The sequence below is a fragment of the Typopeltis vanoorti genome, chromosome 2 (assembly GCF_054136105.1).
Source record: "Typopeltis vanoorti isolate ZY-2024b chromosome 2, IOZ_Tvanoo_1.0, whole genome shotgun sequence".
NCBI classification, from domain to species: domain Eukaryota; kingdom Metazoa; phylum Arthropoda; class Arachnida; order Uropygi; family Thelyphonidae; genus Typopeltis; species Typopeltis vanoorti.
This window is the reverse complement of record NC_143550.1, coordinates 39745895-39768677: the sequence shown is the minus strand read 5'-3', so window position 1 is coordinate 39768677 and position 22783 is coordinate 39745895. Positions and strand designations below refer to the sequence as shown.

At 36.4% G+C, this 22783-nt stretch overlaps 1 protein-coding gene across 2 annotated transcripts in view; it reads left to right on the top strand.

Annotated features, from left to right (window-relative positions):
* SIDL (SIDL trafficking protein particle complex subunit 10) overlaps positions 1-22783 on the top strand; it is a 248066-nt gene that overhangs the window by 79738 nt on the left and 145545 nt on the right. For both annotated transcript variants that reach the window (XM_090411063.1, XM_090411072.1), the window contains exons 9-10: positions 9260-9371; positions 18141-18217. In XM_090411063.1, coding sequence (XP_090267189.1) covers positions 9260-9371; positions 18141-18217 — 189 coding nt within the window. The remainder of the gene's footprint in view (positions 1-9259; positions 9372-18140; positions 18218-22783) is intronic.

The window sequence follows — 22783 nt, the reverse complement described above, 5'->3', positions numbered from 1 at the left end:
CGGACCATCGACTCACAGCAAGTCTTTCCACAATTTTCTGGGGAGGAAACTGACGACGTTTTGGCTTTCTTTGGCTACATCGAAGAATTAAGAAAAGTGGGCAGGTGGACTGACTTTCAGCTACTCATCCTGCTACATAGTAAACTTGTAGGGAAGGCAAAGAACTATATTCCTCCCCTATCCTGAAAAAAACTCTAGAATACTCAAAATTTAAAGAAGTGCCAAACTTATGGAAACTGCAGAGAAGTACGCAGAAGGACAGAGAAAGCGTGACGGAATTCTATAATAGGTTGTTGACCCTTGCTAACACTGAGTGTCTCCAACGAGGATAAGCCCCATCTAGACTGGGCAGTTTTCCACCAATTCAGGCTGGGAGGAGTGAGACAGGAACTAAGGGAAATGGCCTATAAAAGGAAATTAACGAATATCGAAGAATGCTACAATGCCGTGAAGGAAAAAGAGCAAATGCTCAGAGACATCAGTCCAGCATCTGCTACCAGCTCTGTTAACGTCATCAAAAAGGAAAGTAATTCCGTTAGTAACCCTAAGACAGAAAAAGATTCTCATGAGAGGAAGGAAAAAACTAAGAACCTAGATAAGAGTGAAGGGGACAGAGTTGGATCAGTCAACACCAATCGATTAACAGAAAGTATAACTGACATGAATGAAGTTCGATTATTAGTGTAGCAAGAAGTCGAGCATCTGCAACAGCCCATCATGGACCGCCTTGATGCTGTTCTAAACCAACTGGCAGCGGTATCCATGAGCACTTCTGAACTATCTCTCCCTCAGACCGAAAGGACTGCTGAGATAGTACGTCAAGAAGTTGAAAGGCTGCAACAACCCATTCTAGACCATTTGGATGTTGTGATGAAGAAGCTGAAAACAGTAACAACTCAAGATTCTGCAGTGTCTCCTCTGAGATCTGAAGAGTCAGTGAACAAAGTGAGAGAAGGGAACCGCCTAGGTGTTTCAATTGCGACATGATTGGGCATCTTGCCCACAATTGTTTTAGCAGCAGGAGAAGATCCAGCAGAGGCAATAATGAGGAGTCAAAGTCCCACATGTATGCCAACAGAGCTTGGCAGGGAGATCAACGAAAACAATCCTCGGGAATAATAGTTAAAGCAAAGATGTGTGGTAAACATTGTGACGCATTGCCAGTCACAGGTTCCCAGACCTCTATTATTTCAGGAGATTACTTCGAAAGGATAGAACCTTATGTGAGGAGATGAATTTCACATTTTAAAAGGCCAGTAAGACTATCAGAAATTTCTGCCTCCGCAATTCATGCGACCAAGTCTGCACATTTGAGAGTTTACTTACCTGAATTCAATATGTGTGTTTGGCATGAGTTTCTTAATCCTGCCCAGGATTTCTCTCCCACATGAGTGTTTGGCATGAGTTTCTTAATCCTGCCCAGGATTTCTCTCCCACATTGATTTTTGGTGATGATTTTCTTGTAAAGAACAAATTCTCATTTGACTACTCACTGAATGAGGTACATCTCTTGGGTATTATTCTTGTTGAGAGGCTTATACGCTGGTTAAACATGATAACTAATATTTAAGGAATTGACAACGTATACTAGATTACCAACTTTTTAAAATACTAGATAAAAATTAAAATACTAGATTAGAGATTACCAACAGACTAAAACCCTATAACTATAGACCCCCCTGCATATATGGGCTCCCAAAAATACACAAAGAAAATGTGCCATTACGTCCCATAGTGGATGGCATTGATTCCCCCACTTACAAACTAGCCAAGTGTTTAGCCAAAGCGCTCTCACACTATACTGGCAGTACACCATCACACATAAAAAACTCAGCCCACTTCAAAGCCAGTATAGAAAACCTTACACTCCAATATAATGACATAATGGTCAGTTTTGATGTCTCCTCCCTATTCACGAATGTCCCCCTCAAAGAAACCTTAGAGCTAATCCAAGCTAAATTTCCTCCCGATATCTCAGCCCTATTTCAGTTTAAAATGAACTCAGGCTATTTCTTTTGGCAGGAAAAATTCTACAAACAGATAGAGGGGACAGCCATGGGTTCACCACTTTCCCCACCCTTGGCCAACTTCTTCATGGAGACGTTTGAAGAGAAAGCCTTAAACTCAGCCCCACAAAAACCTACCATATGGCTTCGCTATGTTGATGATGTTTTCGCTATTTGGCCACATGACCCGGATTCACTCCTCTCCTTCCTAACACACTTAAACAACCAACACCCTAGAATCAAATTCACCCTGGAAAAAGAGGAAAACAATAACCTCCCCTTCCTAGACACACTAGTCACCCGCCAACCTGATGGAACCTTGGTTTTCTCAGTTTATAGAAAACCCACCCATACAGGCAGATACATTCACCAACAATCCCCCCCCCCTCACAACAATATGGAGTTATTAAAACATTATTCAACAGGGCAAAAATAATCTGTTCTAATGATCAAGCCCTAACCACTGAACTAAATCACATCCGTGATACTTTCTTAGCCAACGGCTACCCCCTCCAAAAAATACTTAACCCAGTTATCCACAACCCACCACCCCCTCCCCTTCACAAAAAATATTACTCTAAATCCATCACCATTCCCTACATCCGAGGCACCTCGGAAAAAATCAAAAAAATCTTAAAAAAACATTACTTGACCACTTGTTACAGACCACATAGAAAACTGGCATCCCTTATCCGCTCCACCAAAGACCAACCACTTCCCCTAGACCTACCTGGTGTATACTAGGTCCCTTGCAGCTGTAAACTGTCCTACTTTGGCCAAACAGGCAGGACAGCAAATATCAGAATCTCAGAACACAAGGATTACATCCGATTTCACCAGTACAACCACTCTGGGCTTGCAGACCACGCTCTGGATACTCGCCACAGAATAAGATGGAAGAAAGCCACAGTAATACACCGCAGCAAGTTCAAGTATGAAAGACTATTCATGGAATCAGCCTCGGCCCTTAGGAACATGCCAAACCTCAACAAATTTGGATGCATGAGACTGCCCCAAATTTGGGAAACTTTTATCAGAAGAACTTCAGCCCAAAGGCCAAGAACTACCAATATAGCCCGCCAGGGGGCACCATCAGGACTTTAGGAAAACGCTAGCTTCCCAGCTTCAGTCTCATTTGCTGTTATTAGTACTTGTGTGCACGTGTCTTTGTAGTAAGTTCCCAAGAAGATGGCAACGTGACGTCTGCCGAAATATCGGAAAGTATATATTAAAGTTTATTTAATCTATATTTCTAGTATACACTGTCAATTCCTTAAATATTAGTTATCATCTCTTGGGTAGAAGAAGAACAAATAAGGAGAATCAAGGATCACTGTATTTGAACAGATATAAGAACTCACTCGACATAGGAATGCCATGCGAAGATGATGTAGAGTAGATTGAGAGAGTTGGAGAAAGGTTACCAAGCAATCAAATTGGTTCAGAAGAGGCCTCCACCTCAAGAGTAAGAGATCATTCTGAAGCTTATTGCGTATCACGTCATACTACCCTTTGAGCTTGGTAATGCAGGTCTGGAAGAAATTTATCCAAGAGCGATTGGGATCAATTTTATTAGTATTATTAATTGACCTAGAAAGAACAGTAGAAAACCAAGGTACAATAAGCATGCTCCACATAGAGCACAACACAACCATAACAATGGAGAGTTCACTTATAACTAGAGAGTGGTACATAATAATGTAAGATGTGAAGTAGAAAAGGGTGAATCAAGGAATTTTGTTCAATGTAGAGATAACCTGAGACCCAGACGAAATAGGCAAGTCCTCTCCAGGAATTGTGCGTAGATGACAAAAAGGAAAAAATTTTTTTAAAAGAAAAATTTTTTGGGGAAGGGGAAACCTTTGTTAAATCTTGAATGAAAGGTTTATTATATTATAAAATATTTAATTCAGATTTAACAGGTACAAAAATTCCCGGAGAAATTGCTTGTATATAGATATAAGTGAAATGGTTGATAAGAAATAATGAAAGAGTCAATTAATTGTAAATTCTCCTATGTAATATAATGCTAAGTGTTCTTGTAAAACTGATGAGTTAAAATTTTGTGAAAGTTATGTTAACACAAGAAAGAGAGATCTAAGTATACAACAAAATAATCGGCTTAAAGAAATGACCTCAGGTAGTCATGTACGCAAGATCCAGGTTGCGCATGTGGAGAACGCAATGAGGAGAGAACGGTACCGGGTGCAAGAATTTTGGGTGCCAGCCAGAAAAGAGTGATGTAAGAGAGAGAACAGCTCGGCAAGGATATATAGAGCTTGGCAGTGCCAACTCGAGGCTTTTTCTTTTGTTCTGGATTCCTGTTCCAGGAAAAGGTGCATGAGAGCGGTGGAAAAGAACGATGTCCATTGGCAGCTATGCGGCCAGATAGCGATCCAGTGCGGGCATAATCATCGGTACAGCGGAAAAGCCAGCGCAAACCGATCAACATGTGGAACCACGTGGACCGAACCCGGCAGAGCAGCTTCGCTCACATCGGAAAAGGTAATTTGTGATTGTAATCACTAGTTTGTCCTACTTGAAGACAGCCAACTGTAAGAGAGGGTGACAAGCCATGTGAATTTTTTCGGAAGATAGAGATAAAAAGTAAGAGAGATACTGATGCTCGGTAATGTAGAAACTTTTCAATTCCTCTGTATGCAAGAAACAATTAGTGTGCAATAATGTGTGGATATGCTCGGTGATTGGACTTATAAAAATGAAACAGGACTTTAGTATCTAATCAATTAGTAGATTGTCTTAGCTCTGAGTAAGAATTCATGTACAGTGTGGTATTGAATTGCTGAAGTATGTTATAGCCTGAAAGTTCTTGAATCTAGAATGAGATATATGTGTGTACAAGAATGTTAGTTGAATAGGATGAGGTTAGAAATTTAACTAATTGTAGATATTGTCTCACAATGTGTAAGACTAGGAGCATTAAGGTTACATCTGGTTAATCAATTTCAATTTTGTAGGAGAGATTCAGTTTTGTTAAGTGATCTTGATATTTGTATATCGTATTAGAGCAATGAATAAATCTTTCTTTTTCTTACCTAACAAATTGCCTGATCTGTGATCTCAATGCACCACTCATAAAAATAGAACCAGTGCGAGTTAAAATTTGGGGAAAGCTATGACTGCAGCAAGAGTAAAAATATACGAGGTTTTTGTACTTGGGAATTTAAATTGCTTGGTCATCGAATAATGTGGCATTCTGAGTGTTAACTCTCTGACAAGGAAGATTCTCTTGTCTAAGAATTTGGATGGTGCAGCTTTAACAAACAAATTTTTCAAATTCTGACACAGAGTTAGATAGATAGATAGGCTCTATCTGGGGGCAATTTCTTTGTCTATCAAGCTTTGCATGCAAGCAATTTAAGTAGTGGCCATGGAACAAAAAGCGTGAAAGCAAGTGCGATAATTTATGTCAAATAATAGGGATATTCAATAATAGTAACAATTAAAAGTAAAAAAACAAATAACACATAAAACAATTAAGGAAAGAAGTGAAAAATTTAACAATTCCCACCATTTTTCTCTAATTCCATTGATATTCTTCCCAATCCTGCTGCCTTACCATCTTGACATGTTATAAGCACATCATCACCTCTTTTTCCAGAATTGGTTCCATCCTTGTATTATGCTGGTTTGACTTCCTGAACAGCATTTCAGATTTGTCTTTCAAGTGCTATCTTTTTATCAGTTTGCATTTCTTAAAAGTATTCTTCCAGTCTTCCAATGGTATTCATGTTCTGTTTAGACATACAAATATTTGGATCACAAGAATCACAAATTCTGATTGTTTTCCAAACTTGCCTTACTTTTCCATCTGCTGTATGCTTATTTCCATGGCATACTTTTTCCCAGACCTTTTCTATATCAGCTAAGCATGTATGCAAGTCACTTCAGACCTCTAAGAGTCTCCATAGCTCAGTCAGTATAGATGAAGCTCTTTGGTCAGAAAGACCTGGTTCGATTTTTGTCCATGATGTGAGGAACCTTTATCTGGTCTCTTTCGACTGAAGGTGAGTTAGCCAGTCGCATATGGAGTAGAGGATTTTTCACTCAGAAACTCGGATTTTTCATCCCTCAGAACTGGCAAATCAATCCATGAACACACACAGAGATCTACAGTCATAAAGTACATACTTAAATTTCTCATTAGGAGGGCTCAATCAATTCTAAGGGACAGTTGTAGAAAAATTGGGGGAAGCCGCAACATGAAAACAACAACTTCAAACTCCCAATAACCAGGGCGGTAATCTCATTTAAGACAATAAAAATCACCACTGAAGACACTAAACGAAGGTAATTTTTGTGAGCATCACATGTATGGTACCAGTTTTTTTCTTTTATTGCTAAGCTTATTCATAGATACGGTTCACCACCAAATGGTATTTTGATTTTAGTTCATTGCATAGTGGCATAATTTTGGATTTTAATTTAAATGCATATTGGTATGATTTTGGAATCTACTTTAATGCATGGTGGTATACTTCAATTAGTTGAGTTCATGTAAATGATATGTATGTAATTTGGGCTTCACGATATGTTAAATATGTTTTATACACAGCCTCCAGCCATTAAAGAAAACGTCAGTATGTTCCTTCTTTTTTTATCCATTTGTCCATGACACTGATATAGATTTTGTTTATTTGTGTGGGAGAAGGAGGAGGTTAATATATATCTAAAAAAAAAAATCAACGTCTGAAAATTAGCTTCAGAATAGATAAAGAAAATAGTGCTAGCGTTTCTTGTTTTTAATATATGTAAAAGGAGGAACTGATAAAGAAATACATAACAGCATCAATGTGTGAATATATTCCAAAGACCAAAAGGTTGAATAAGGTATGTGTAAAATGGATGAATGTGGAGCTTAAGCATGAAATCTGGTAAAAGAAAGTACTTTAGAGGAAGAACAAGATGAATAATAGTAATAATCAGTTACATGAAGAGTATAAAGAACAAGCCAGGAGAGTGACTCAGTTAGTAAAGAAAACAAAAGTAGAGCATGAGCAGAAATTGGCAAATCAGGCTAAGAAACATCCTAGAGAATCTTTTAAATATGTGGCAAGTAGAAGGAAGAATGATCATGGTAAGATGAAGTTGTAGAATGAAAGTGGTAGAATGGTAACTGCTGCAGAAGACATTGTTGAGGTGTTCGGTGATCAGTTTATAAGGGTGTTTCATCCTGATCAGGGTGGAATCATGAGGAAATTAAGTTAGAGGACATAGGAGAGGATGACTTAATTGTGAGTGAGCAGGAGGTATTTAAGGAAATAAATAAACTTGATGTCAATAAGGCAATAGGATTTGATGACATATCACCACTCATCTTAAGGGAATGTTCCAGGGAATTGGCATGCCTATTTAATAAAAGTCTTGCAACAGCACAGGTTCCAAGGTAGTGAAAGGAGGGTAAAATTGTTCTACTGCATAAAGGTAGCTTCATAAGAGCTTCAAATTATAGGCTGGTCTGTATATCTGGAGTTGTGGTGAAGGAGAGATTGGTGAGAAATAGGATACAGAAATGGGTTTATCAGCATGAGTTTGTTAAATGGTGGTCATGTTTTACTTATATACTATAACAAGGTGATAAATAACTTGGACAGGGGAGATGCATAAATAAATTGAAGCAGATGAGATTGGATAATAGACTTTTGAGTTGGATCAGTGACTGGCTTTTGGATAGGTATCAGAAAGTTATATATGGGAGTGTGGTATCCCGAAAGAGAAAGGTCACAAGTGTTGTGTCGCAGGAGTCAGTTTTGGGGCCATTGTTGTTCAATTTGTATGTTAATGATATTGGGATAGGTTTAACTAGATATGCAGCTGTTTGCAGATGATGCAAAACTAAACTGGGGAGAACAATGCAGAGTCAAGCAGATGTTATGGCCTTACAAGAGGATTAGAACAGCTTACATGAATGAGCAGGTAAGTGGAACTGTCAGTTCATTGTTGCAAAGTGTAAGGTTTTGAGATTTGGTAAGCAACGATGGGATACAAAGTGGAGATACACTTGGTGGAGAAACTTTAAAGGAAATAGAAGAGATGAGAGATCTAGGAGTGATGGTGGACAAGGACCTGAAATTCAGGGGCCACATTGCACAAGTTGTGAAAACGTCACATGGATAATGGCAATGATGCTGAAGACCCTGACATGTAGAAATAGGGAGGTTATGATGCTATTGTATAAGGCCTTGATCAGGCCTCATATGGATTACTGTGCACATATTTAGTTGTCAGGTTTTTCATGATGACGAAGATATGTTGTAAGTGGTCCAGAGAAGATTCACAAAGGTGGTCAATGGTCTTTGGAATGTGGAGAGAATTGAGAGAATGTAAGTTGCAGAGCCTCGTGAATAAGGAGAAGGGGGAGGGGATATGATTGAGACATATAAGCTAGTCAAGGGTTCTTATCAGGTCAACGTGGAAGAGATTTTTCATAGAATGAGGGGGGGGGGGCAGAACAAGAGGCCATTTCTGGAAACTGTATAAAGAGGATGTGAGCAGAGGAGTGAGGAGTAGGTTCTTTGCATGGAGAGTGGTTGGTGAGTGGAATGCATTGCTTGAGTGTCTTGTGGGTGTAGGCACATTGAATCAGTTTAAAGCACAGTTGGATGAGCATTGTGTGCAATAGTGTGTATGTACCTCCCATGATAGGTTTCTGACTCCATGGAAGGCAGATGTTAATAATGAAAATAAAAGAAAGATATTGCAAAGAGAAGGGGGAGGGGATATGATTGAGACATATAAGCTAGTCAAGGGTTCTTATCAGGTCAACGTGGAAGAGATTTTTCATAGAATGAGGGGGAGGGGCAGAACAAGAGGCCATTTCTGGAAACTGTATAAAGAGGATGTGAGCAGAGGAGTGAGGAGTAGGTTCTTTGCATGGAGAGTGGTTGGTGAGTGGAATGCATTGCTTGAGTGTCTTGTGGGTGTAGGCACATTGAATCAGTTTAAAGCACAGTTGGATGAGCATTGTGTGCAATAGTGTGTATGTACCTCCCATGATAGGTTTCTGACTCCATGGAAGGCAGATGTTAATAATGAAAATAAAAGAAAGATATTGCAAAACTGTTATAAATAGCAGTTTTACAATGTCTTAGAACAGTTTAAAATGTTATACTATGCTATACTAAGTTGCTCTGTTCATTTATATAAATATCATTCTTTGTGATTTTATTGATTGCATAAAATTTTTAAAATAGCATTACAAAATTAATATATTATTGCATTTCCTGTTTCAGTTGCAACAGTTGGGCTCATTGTGTGGCCTGATGCCTGATATGGAGCCAACATCAGAACAGCTGCACTTAGTTGTTAGTCTTCTGTCTGGTATGGGTGAAGATCCATATTCAGGTAAAGGAGTCTCAGTTATTCAATTTTTTGAGGCTTGGTTTATTCAGATTATCACAAACAAATGTTATTGATTTTTAATCATATTTTCTATAAGAAAACGTATATATCTTTGAGTTTCGTTACTGTTTGCAGGTATGATGTGAAGTAACCAAGTAGTCTTTCTGGTTAGTTCTCTTTGATGATTACAAGTTTAGTGTTTGCATTTTGTGAATGTTTTGAATAATTTTGTTGATAGAAAGGATGCCACTCAGAATGACCTGCATTTGAATTGATTTAGAGAACCTATTAGTCTCTGAATGTGGATTTAGAGTTGTTAGGGTGGAAATGCATTGACAATGTTGAGAATGAGGATAGATCACATGATGTAAATGTGATCTATCCTAACTCAAACATCATATAACATCCATAGTCCTTTTAGCATCCAAAGAGCTTTGTGAATAGTATTCTAAAATTGATAAGATTTGATAAGTATTCTAAGATTTGCACAGTTAACTGAGCTGAAATAATAAATATTTTTAGTACACATCAGCTAATTGTTGATCTCTTTTCTTAGACTCATTCCAGCTGCTGTTTAAAATGGTCTGGTTTTTTTTTTTTTTTTTTTTTTTGACCTTGAACTGGCATCCACTATCCTCTGTTTTCTGCTAAGCCTATGATAACACTAGCAGAAGTTCTCAGCATCCATTCAGAGCCTATCTGCAAACTTCAACCCTTTTTCTTGTATCATTCTTTCTACCCATTGATTTGCTGAAAGAGCATTTCTCAACTGTTGTTTAAAAAGGACCATTACCTCCATAGTTAAGCTATGGAGGTTATAAAAAAATCCTAAGAATGATTATTTGAAAAAGATTATCATGTCATGAAACTAGATGTCTTGTATTCTACAGATACTTTCATGGGTAGTGCTCTGCTGAACTGGGCATTGTTATTCCTCCACTCTCCTGCAAAATCATTAAAACAAGAGCCACTGCTAATGAACACCCTTTTGTAGTCCATCTTGAAACTCATCAAACCAACTTCACTGCCTTCTCCTTCTTCCCATCTACTTCTGTCCTTTGGAACAGTCTCCCCCACTCTACCTTCCCCAAAGATTTCAACCCTTAGCTGTTCAAGCAAAATGTGAACAGATTCCTCCTTTCTTCTGTTATTCTTGCCCACACATGGCACTTGTGGTCTTTCATGTGGTCACACATGAAAGCCACACTTAGGTTTTGTGGCTTTCATGTGTGGATCAGATTTTAAAAAAAAAATAAATAAATGGAGATATCCTTATATCTCTAGTCCTATATGTAGGTCATACATATATTTGGACCTAAGGGGGGCAGGAGGTATGATAAACATTATTCTTGAGATAGCTAAGACAGCATGCATGATTTGCCATGCCTTAATAGGGCTAAACTTGGTGGAACCTGAAATAATGATGGTAGTGATGTTTCAGTTATGCAATGTAATACTGAATTTCACTGGCGTAGTCAACCAAATCTTCTGCCTATACCTTCACTTTGTGGTGCATACCATAATGGTATAATGAGGGGGAAGATGTATTCAAACCTGGTGGCTTTAAGGTGGCTAAAAACTGTGTCTGAATTCTAAAGCAGCAAAATCCTGGTTTATCTTTTTTTCCCATTTCTTCCATCATGCATGCAGTGATGTTATCAAAATAGAGAGAGACCAACACTTAATCTTTTCAAAGACATAGCTTTAAAATGATTATTCTGGAGACTTCCCATTAATAGTATACCTGAGTGAACTTAATGTTAACACTTTAAATAACTTCTGGGTCAGCTAGTGGATATCTTATCCTATTTTGGCCATTTCCTAAAAGAAGTATGTGCATGTGGGATTCAATTCTGAAGTCACTGTTCACAGAGCAGTTAGGTGGTTAAATTCTTCATATGCATAGTTAGCAAAGAATTTGTTACTGTATATTCCATATCTCTCCTATTTTCAGTTCACTGAAACAACAACAACCAAAAAAAAAAGTTTACACTGAGAAAAAGACAGATCTCCTATTTCACATATATTTGTGGTCTTTCATTCTAGCTTCAGTGATGTTTGCCTCCATACCCATATATTCTTGTAAACTATACCCACATTTCCTAACAGAAATTCAACATATTTATCACTATTCATGTGTAGAGGCTTAAGTGCTGTGAGGACATCATGTTGGAGGCTTAATAGATTTTTTACAACACTCAAAAAGAATAAAAATAGAATTTAATACTACCTATATTTCGTCCTAGTCACTAGTACATCTACGGGGATTACAAAAACAGTTAATGTAACCTACACACAAATAATAAACAATACTGAGCCCAACCACGTGGGTGACACTAAAGTCCTATTTAGTTGGAGCGCCCTCTAAGGGCAGTAGTAGGTGGCCTGGAATGTAAGGTGGGACCTCTGGTGATGAGTGTTTCCCAAATCTTCGGAAGCTTAATACAACCATATTTATTCAGATTTGGTTGGTTTTTGAGAGCTGCTGCTGCTTCCAAGAAAAGTCTCTCTTTCTTGAATTTGCTGTGGTGGAGCATGGTGGTTTTCTTCCAAGATACCCTGTGGGTGGTATCCAAAACATGGTCAGCCAAGCCTGAATGGCCATAGTTGTGTTTGCAGATGTAAGCCTTGTGTTCCTCTAGGCAGATGGATGCTGATCTGCCTGTCTGTCCAAAGTACGCCAGCTTACAGGAACAGGGTACTTTGTAAACTCCAGGCAGAGAGAGAGGAGGGAACTGATCTTTCGTAGAACGGATAAGGGTAGCAAGTGTGCGGTGGGGCTTATATGCTGTGTGTAGGTTGTACTTTTTTAGTATCTTGCTATTTTTTCGGATGTAGGGTATGGTGATGGCATTTTTAAATTCTTGTTGACGAGAAGAATGGGGGAGGAGTTGATTATTTTTTTGATACTGTGATCACTGTAGCCATTGGAGAGGAAAGTGTTGAGTATGTGGTTAAGCTCAGTAGTGAGGGCGGTTCCACTGGAACAAAGATTGTGGGCTCTCTTGGTAAGAGTTTTAATAATGCCATATTGTTGAGAGGGGTGGTGGTGGGAGAGTTTGTGAATGTATCTGCCAGTGTGTCTGTGTGGGTTTTCTGTATACAGTGAAGGCAAGTGTATCATTAGGCAGGCGTGTGACTAAGGTGTCTAGGAAGGGTAAGCAATTGTTCTTTTCCTTTTCCATAGTAAACTGGATTCTTGGATTTAGGCTATCTGGGCCATGAGGCCAAATAGAGAACACATCATCTACATATCTTAGCCAGATAGAAGGTTTGAGTGGGGCTGAGTCTAAGGCTCGTTTTTCGAAATCTTCCATATAGAAATTGGTGGGAGGAACCCATGGCGGTTCCCTCTATCTACCTGTATCCAATGGCTACAGTGATAACAGTATCAAAAAATTTAATTAACTCCTCCCCCATTCCCCGTCCTTCTCGTCAACAAGAATTTAAAAATGCCATCACCATACCTTACATCCGTGGCACATCCGAAAAAATAGCCAAGATACTAAAAAAGTACAACCTACTCACAGCATATAAGCCCCACCGCAAACTTGCTACCCTTATCCGTTCTACGAAAGATCAGTTCCCTCCTCTCTCTCTGCCTGGAGTTTACAAAGTACCCTGTTCCTGTAAGCTGGCGTACTTTGGACAGACAGGCAGATCAGCATCCATCCGCCTAGAGGAACACAAGGCTTACATCTGCAAACACAACTATGGCCATTCAGGCTTGGCTGACCATGTTTTGGATACCACCCACAGGGTATCTTGGAAGAAAACCACCATGCTCCACCACAGTAAAATAAAGAAAGAGAGACTTTTCTTGGAAGCAGCAGCAGCTCTCAAAAACCAACCAAATCTGAATAAATACGGTTGTATTAAGCTTCCGAAGATTTGGGAAACACTCATCACCAGAGGTCCCACCTTACATTCCAGGCCACCTACTACTGCCCTTAGAGGGCGCTCCAACTAAATAGGACTTTAGTGTCACCCACGTGGTTGGGCTCAGTATTGTTTATTATTTGTGTGCATGTTACATTAACTGTTTTTGTAATCCCCGTAGATGTCCTAGTGACTAGGACGAAATATAGGAAGTATTAAATTCTATTTTAATTCTTTTTGAGTGTTGTAAAAAATCCATTAAGCCTCCAACATGATATTTATCGCTACTTGTTTCAAACATGGCATTTGTGCATATGTATGTGTGTGTTCTGATACCCTGTATGGAGTATTCAGTTTAGAATGCCCTTTCTGATGTTCTTTGGTAAAAATGTCTTTGCTTCATTCCAGTTTGTTGGTTCTGTCACTCACCTAATGACATCAGTGTAATTTTTTTTTTTTTTTGTATTTCCTTTTTTGATTTTTTTTTTTTCAGTCCAGTTTTCCTAATAACAAAAATCATTTTAATCATCAGTTTAATGTTCACAATTACAACTGGCTTTCCTTATTCAGCTATGCTGATCCAGGCATCAAGTCTTAACAAATTATTCACATTCCTACCAAAATACCAGATAATTCTAAGCACACTCTAAATGCTCTACATTTCTTCCTCACCAGTGCATCTTCTAAATATATTGCAGAATTTTTTCTCTATGCAAATCATATCACAATGGAAGAAGTTATTTCTTCTTCCATAGTGCAATGCTCCTACAGCCACTCTCATTCTTATATTGTCTGTTCTTTATTTTCCTGATTGCCCCATATCAGTTCTAGTTTTTGGATCTAAACCTTTCCACTGAATGCATCACTGAAACAGTTCTTATAGATATGGAAACATTGATTTTATATTCTATTGTAAAATCCTTTCTCTTTCCTTGTGTAAGCTTTGATGTTCCAAAATGCATACTAAGACTGCTGAAGAAAAGAATGCAACATATTTCATACATCTAAATCTCTACATTCCTTTTCTGTTTATACTAAAACTCAGAATAGTTGTCAGCAAATTATTGATCCATCCAAAACTGATTTTGAAAAGGCAAAAGCAGTGAACTTAATTCGATTTTTTTTTTTTTTTTTTTTTTTTTTAATCTCTTGCCAAAAGCTATTGGTCATAACTTTGTCCAGTCCTGGTTCCACCTTTGTTCAGTTGTTGGTTCTGTTACATAGTTATCTACAAGAAGGAAAGAAAACCAAATGAATATCTTGGCATCTTACTTTTCTTTCAGTTTATTGCTGTTCCTGGTTAAAAATCCTATCATTTCAAACCGGAAACATTTGGTATCTTTTTTAATCTTTTGCTGGAAAGAGATCAGAAGAATCTTGTATACTCTGTATGCCAACAAAGTCTCCTAATCATTAGCATCATTTTTGTCCTTTATACTGTTATGGCATACACCACATGTTATGACAGTCTGCTATAGCATCTCATAGTTAGTTGTACTTCCTGCCTTGCTAGCTCAATTGCTTATTTGCTGCAAATGCTGCAAGCCATTTTCCACATAATTATAAAAGCATGTTCTGGATGAACTTGTACAGTGCCTTGAACTCGTAAAGTTTGCCTTTTTTTTTTAAAAAAAGAAAAATTACTGATTAAGAACTTTATTCCAAATTGGACTATTATTTTTCATGTCTTTGATGATTTGATTGTGTACCTTTAGATCTTCTAATAATAGTCTTTTAACTGCATAAACATTTCAATATCTTGGTTCTCCTCAGAAAAATTTCTGCAATTTTTGTCTCAGACATCTGTTTTACTAAATTTTCCATTCACTTTCTATTCAGCATCTAACCTGAAGCTAACTACTTCATGAAGACTTTTGAAAATAAGTTCTTGATGAAGTAGTTAGCTATGGAGGAGGGAGAAACTGGATTGTCCATGGAATAGCCAGAGTGTGTATTGAACTTAAACAGAGCTTACAGAGCTTAGTTGTGCATGTTGATATATGGCTAAAAGTAAGGGTAAAAATCCCTAAAATCTGAGAAAAATAAAAAAGATAATCAATTACATGCCATCTATAATGTATACTGTAGCATGCAGTGAAGGTAACAAACTGGGGTTAAGTTTTAAACATAGTACTCTATTAAAGACTGTAGTAGTCAAAGTCGCCCTCAGTTTCAGCATACTACCTCAAACAAAGGCAGTTTGCTGTTCTGAGAAGTTTTGAGAAAGCCCAGAGAAGAAAAAAAATAATAATAATTAATAACTTCTCATTTTTACTCATTCTTTATTTTCTGCCCCTTAGTTGTTTACAATAATAGCATAAGAGCTAAAGTTCTTATTTGTTTTAGAATAGAAAATAGTGGACAGATAGTATGAAATATTTGAAATGTGAATCCTATAATATTTGATTTCATTAATGAATATAGGTTGTGTTATTTTATTAACTGGAGAGGTGATACAATTTAAACTGTAACATCATGATAGGTGAGATGTGAATGTTTGCTAGAGGTCGCCGATTAGCTGATATGCCATCAAGACATGAATCTTAACAATCAAAGGTGTGTGTGTTGTGCTTAAATATTTATATCTAAAGATAATATTTTAATATTGCCAATTTCTGTTTTTGAGAAAGTAACGAGTGGTTACATTTTAGTTGGAATTGAATTCCTGTTAAGCAGATATTCTATGTATTTTGTGTATGTGACTGGAAGAAAATAGCAAATTAGATTTCATACTTATGTTCAGTTCTTTTAATTCATACATAGGATTCTAATACAGAATGCTTCCATAGTGCTGGTGTCACACCTTATTATTAAAATACTCTGGATTAGAGATAGTTGTTGGATGATTTTCCACTTGGTTATGCAATAAATTAAAGATGCCAAGGAATTATATTCTTAGTTTAACTCTTTATCGAAGTGTAAGCAAACAAACTTTGCACCTGAAGTATTTTCAGGCCTGGGCAACTCACATATAGAAGCTAATAACTTCACTTTACTTGCCTTAGTATCCCATAATGCAAAGCTTATATTCTTGCAGACATAAATTCAGAGGTGATACCAAGATCGGAGTAATGCTTAAGTCATATTTTCATATACGAGTAGCCAAAAGGTGTCACACCTTATTATTAAAATACTCTGGATTAGAGAAAGTTGTTGAACTTTTTCCACTTGGTTATACTATAAATTAAAGATGTCAAGAAATGATATTCTTGGTATATCCTTTATCCAAGTGTAAGCAAACAAAGTTTGCACCTCAACCTTGGTATCACCTCTGGGTCTGGCTCCCACTGATGATGAGATCTTAATAAAAGTTGAAACCAGTGTGACTAGTGACCCTTCCCATAATGCATAGCATTATACATATCTGCAAGGATATGTGCTTTGCATTATGGGATACTAAAGCAAGTAATTAAGTCATTAGCTTCTATAGACAACTAGCCCAGTCCTGAAAATACTTCAGGCACAAACTTTGTTTGCTTATACTTGGATAAAAGATTAAACCAAGAATATAATTTCTCGGTGTCTTTAATTTATATTTATCACACATTGTTTTGCAGTTATGTGATGCAGTACTTTTTTGCCACTTTTGAGAAATAATTGGATTTTTACAAGAGATAAAACTCCTGCTTTAATTTAATGTTAAATGAAATAGATAGCACTACAGAAAGAAAAATTTTGACATGAATATATTTTAGTGAGGAGTCTGTAATACCTATTTCATAATAGTAACAGTTGTGAAATAGGTGTACAAATGACATACCAGCACTCTATTTGACTTATCATGATCTAAACATTCTTGCCAAACGATTAATAGATTCATTCCTACATCTAAATCAGCAACTAGTCAGCCGTAATTGTTTAATAATATCACTTGATTAAAAGTTTAATTCACATTCATCTATGGTGATTTCAAACAAAAGAGGTTACTCAGCCACTAGGATACCAGTATTATATATGAACTTATGTTGAAAGTTCAGAAAGACTGTTTCAAATTTAATGTCATATGAAGTTTGAAAACCTGCAAGTTTAGATTTTGTAAATTAGAATTTGCACATTCAGTACTTTTTTGATGAAGCAGATTCATTTTCCAAAAGTCAGTAGTATAAATGAGTTGAACTGCCAAGGTTTATTATCTGATGATGCTAAAATTGTTGTAGAAATATCTACTAAAAATGTATGCAGCAGAAACTGAAAGCTTATGTGAATTGGTGGAGATCAGGCCATTAACACCTCTGATTGCCTAGTATAATTCTTTTTAGGAAACTTAAAAGAACCACCACCATCCTATATCTGAGAGTAGTATCGAATATTTGCATATTGCTGTCATATGAGTACAATACTTGTAATGCATCATTTGTTCTCTCATGAAAAATCTCAGATCAACAGAGACCAGGATAGACAAATGTTTTCCATTCCAGAGTGAGATGGGGTAAGATAAGCACTATTAAATTATCTTGTATTGATTTTCTCTTAGGTGATCATACAGTTTTGCACAATTTTTATTTATTTCTTTATTATGTTTCTACAAATGTTGCTGATGTTGGCAATCAGAATTCATCATGGGTTCTTCAACAAATTCTCTCTTTTCAAATTCTACAATATTATTATCTTTCTTGTACAAATTCTCTACATTTTCCCAAATTACTTTTTGCAACTCCTAATCTAGGGATAAACTTCCCTGTAACATCATTTATTTTTCTAAACAGATCTCTTGTTCTACCCATAATATTGCTTTCTTCAATTTCCTTGCACCTTTTGTTTAGATGATTTTCCTTATCTTTCCTAGCCTGTCTTTGGATTTTTATTAGTTACATTAAAAAACATAAAGCTATCAAATCTTCTTGTATGGTATAATTTGTTTAGTTTGATAATAATCTTGAAGTGTAATTGCAGGAGATAACTGCTTGAGTCCTCACGCAAAACTTCGAGAAGCACTATCTTCTAAAGAGTTATTTTTAAAACATTATCTGGTAAGCATTTTTCTTGCATAATTGTACATTATTTTTAAAACATTATCTGGTAAGCATTTTTCTTGCATAATTGTACATTACACAATAATTAAATCTTTCTATCATTATTAAATAACTTGATCTTATCTGCTGAAAGGCTTTTTTTTTTTAAGTCATTCTGATTTCTTTCAATACAGATTCATAGTATTAGTACTTTGTTTGCAGGAAATTAATTTTTTTAGTATTTTTAATAATCCATAAAAATTAATGAACAGTATCATATTACTGGAGATGCGATTAAGGCTTTTGACCCATTGTTCAGTCCCCATTTTCTCATGATGTACACCATTATTAGGTATCCAGCTGGATATTGAGCAAATAAGGATGAGCTTGCAATTTGAAATTTACTCAACTGAACTGTATTCTCTATTGGCTTAACGACAAATAAAAATAATGGTACAGCATGATGAAATGTCATGCTGGCTGGGTTATCACCTAGTTAAAAATAAAATATCCTCACTATTTATCTCAGGTAAGCATGGTGAACATGTTTTTTCTGTCTCATCAGAAATAAAGTTAGTCACCATCAACATGAGAAGTATCAAGAGAAAGATGAGTCAAGCTAGAAGAATTAGAAGCACCACACCAGCAGAATGAATATTACCAAAACAAAGCAGAAAAAGGCAGGTGAAATTCTTTTAAATAATAACTACAAGACATTATATTCAGACAAGAGCAATCATTGAAAGGAAGCAGTAGCCATAGTAGTCAGCATTAATAACAAAAAATAAACTTCCTTGAAAGGCAGATAATTTCAAGTAGAGTGATGTAGATAAATTTCAAAATGGACTTAGACAATGAAACGTATTTGTGCTTGTAGTCCTGTAGAAGGAGCAACTAGAAGTGGAATTCTGTGAGTTATTACGAGGGTTGTTTGAAAAGTTTGGTAAATTTCCTATAGACAGCGACACAATTCTTTCATTCATACCAGTGTCGCACATATCATCTTTTTCATGACTACTGCAAAATTTTAACCACTTGAGACGTGTAGTTTTCATTTGGCAAACATTTAAAATGATGTGTTCGCATTTTTCATAAAAATGGAGAAAAGCGAGTTTCGTGCAGTGATAAAACACGTATTTCAAGAAGTGGACGGCTGCACAGATCAAAACTGAGTTAGATGCAGTTCATGGGGACTCTGCACCAGCATTAAAGACTATTTATTTTTGGATAAATGAGTTTAAACATGGTCGTAAGTCCATCAAAGATGAAGCATGCTCCGGATGCCCAACTGAGATCACTACAAAGGAAATGATTGACAAAATCCATGGTATCATTATGGAAGACTGCCGAGTGAAAGTGCGTGGAGATTGCTGAGATTGTAGGCATCTCAACTAAATGGATGTATAATATCCTGTGTGAAAAATTGCACATGAAAAAGCTGTGTGCATGATGGTTGCCGTGATTGTTGACTGTTGATCAAAAACTCATGTAAAAAGACATTTTGACTCAGTGTTTGGCGATGTTTAATTGCAATTCGCAGGATTTTTTCCGTCAATTTGTGACTGTTGACGAAACTTGGATCCACCTTTTACGTCAGCTGCGCCATTGTTATGTCATTACTTTTCATTATTTCTCTATCCTTATCCCTTTTGTACCTACCGAGCTTGAAATCTCTAACCTATCTCTCTGGGTCCGCTTCTCCTTTTGGAACTCTGACAAAATTTGTTTGATATAGCTGTGCCAGCCAGAGTCCTAGTACAGAAGAATTCTTGTACAAAGAAACCTTCCCAGAGTTCAAGTATTACCTAATCTTGTTAAAGTATTAAATGCCTATAGAAATTTCAACATTGCAGTCTTGGCCTAAAAAACTTTCTTTAGTTTCCCCTTATTCACAGGTTCGAACTTTAGTGAGTGGTAAAATCAGTCTCATGCTCAGACAAACTCAGACTTACATAGAAAAAATATGTTTATTAAATATCAAATTGCATACAAATAAACTTCCACACATCAAAGGTATGTCATATCAAAATTATAATTCACTAGCTAAACAATAAGGAACATTCTAAATATCAAATACTCTATTCACATCTCTAGGTTAAATAAGTACACATTCATCATAAAACACTAACTCACTATTCTAAGTAAAGCTCACTAACAAAGATCAATTCACATTCAACTGAGTGTTGCATACTCTCAGGCTTTCATACTACTAGTCCAATATGATTAACACATTACTGAGCACAAAAGTCCCTTAAAAGTTCTCTTTCCTTTCAATTAGAAATCTGTTCTTCTCTCTTTGCTTCAATGCTAATTGTTACATAAATAAGGAAAATTCTGTACATTACCAGTGTCCTGAGAGAATATCATGCTTCTTTTGTCTGTCCTTTGTAGTCATGTCTTTCTGCTTTATCGAGTCACATCCACATGGAGGTTACGCTGATTGACACAAATCGCCATTCCTTGCACTTTGCCAATGGCCCTAGTTAATGTCTGCCATCAGTTCACGTATAGTATGCCCAACTCCTTCAGCTAGCAACCAGGAAGGAGACTACTTCCGGCGCTGTCGATCAATCGGCACTCTGCTTGTCCAGATGAGAAACAGAACAGAAAAAACAATATATAAGTACACCATTTTAGCAATTCGTTAGTAGAGGTATATGTAAGTTCAGTTCACTTAAAACCTTGATATTCCAGGTCTACCTACTCACTGATCAGACCTCAAAAAGGTTTGAAACCGGTCTGGGTAGTGACCTCTTCTCATAATGTAAAACAGTAATACATCTCCTAGGAGCTGCGTTTTACATTATGAGAGAATATTAAGGACAGTGACAGAGCTTGCTCCACCTTTGCTCTGAGTTACCCTGGTGTTGTACTTCCCAAGTGATTACTTACACTTGGGCTTGCCGATAGTTTTTTCAGCATGAAACTCTAGGATTCGATGGATTTCAATCCGAGTTTCGTACCCAGCTGTAGAGTAATACGGGATTTACCATCTCCCTTAAACTTGATGTGTTTAATTTATTTTTTTACCAAACTTTTCAAACAACCCTTGTAGAGAAGGCAGCTGACATAAAAAAAAAAAGAAGGAAAAGCTAGTCCTTGCTGGAGATCTAAACAGCTGAGTAGTAAACCAGACATAGAAATGTTTCTTACTTTTAGAGGTACCTGTGGCATAGTATAATAATTAATAAATAACATGTAAGTCCACAGTATTAACTTTAATTAATAAATAAAGTACCGATATTTCATACTAAAACTAATAGTATATCTTCAGTGTTACAAACAGATAGGAATGGAATACAAGTAACGAACATTTGGTGGATCACCTATTAAAATACAATGTTGTCGTGAGCTAGGAAATGAAAGAAATTAATAAATAATTAATATTTAAGATAATTTGATTACAACAAACCTTAGAAGTCTGGTCTAGCACAACTTAGTATTAACACTACCCATAATGAATAGCTTAACCCAGTGGGTTAAGCTATTCTCCTTCATAGATTCAGGTTCAAATATGAACGCCTCTTTAAAGAAAGTTTTGAATCTATTTTACACCTAATGATTGTCTCTCTCTCTCTCTCTAAGATCTGGGAGACTTTTATTTTATGTAATCATTGAAAAAACCAATTATCTTAAATATTAATTATTTATTAATTTCTTTCATTTCCTAGCTCGTGACATCATTGTATTTTAATAGGTGATCCACCAAATGTTCATTACTTGTATTCCATTCCTATCTGTTTGTAACACTGAAGATATACTGTTAATTTTAGTGTGAAATATCTGCACCTTATTTATTAATTAAAGTTATTACTGTGGACTTACGTGTTATTTATTAATTAATATAGAAATGTTTTGGGAAAATTTGGAGAAAAGAGGAAATCTAATACTAGTGGTAAATATTTGGTGGACTCCTGTACAGCAAATGTACTAGTCATTACTTATACCATGTTCTGACCTAAAAAAATGTCCACAAATTCACATAGCGAGAAAGTGAGAAGACACATGAAATAAGAAGTCTATAAGTGTTTATTGGTGATAGTGATATTTCGTTATCTGATTTAGGAAACAGCAGTATAATGGAATCTGAAAGTGACCTGCCATTTAATTTTAAGCAGGATAAAAATAAAAATCATATTGCAGGGATGGGATACACAAACACAGTGTTGTGTGTGTGTGTGTGTGTGTGTGTAAATTTAAAAAGAATGAAAGTTCATCAGCTTTTGAAGATAAATTCTAGACATGTATTCATTGGAGACCCAGTGCTGAAATCTGAAAAATCTGATGCAGTAGTTAGGGTGGCTCGTTGAAGTTATTTGCAAGAACAGAAAAATCAGAACTTCGTAATTTAATCAAGAAGTTAGGATAAACCTGGAAAAGAAATCATCAAAAGTTCCTGGAGAGTAAGTCAGCAGCTATTCTCAAAAAAGTACAAAGAAAAATATTAGAAAGCAAAGCCATTTGTAAAAACTAACTGAATCTAAACCAAATTTATGAGAAGGGCTTTAGTAAGAATTTAGAAGATAAATGTTATAAGTGACAAAATGTTCTTCAAGCTATTGATAAAAAATGCTTAGAAATGGA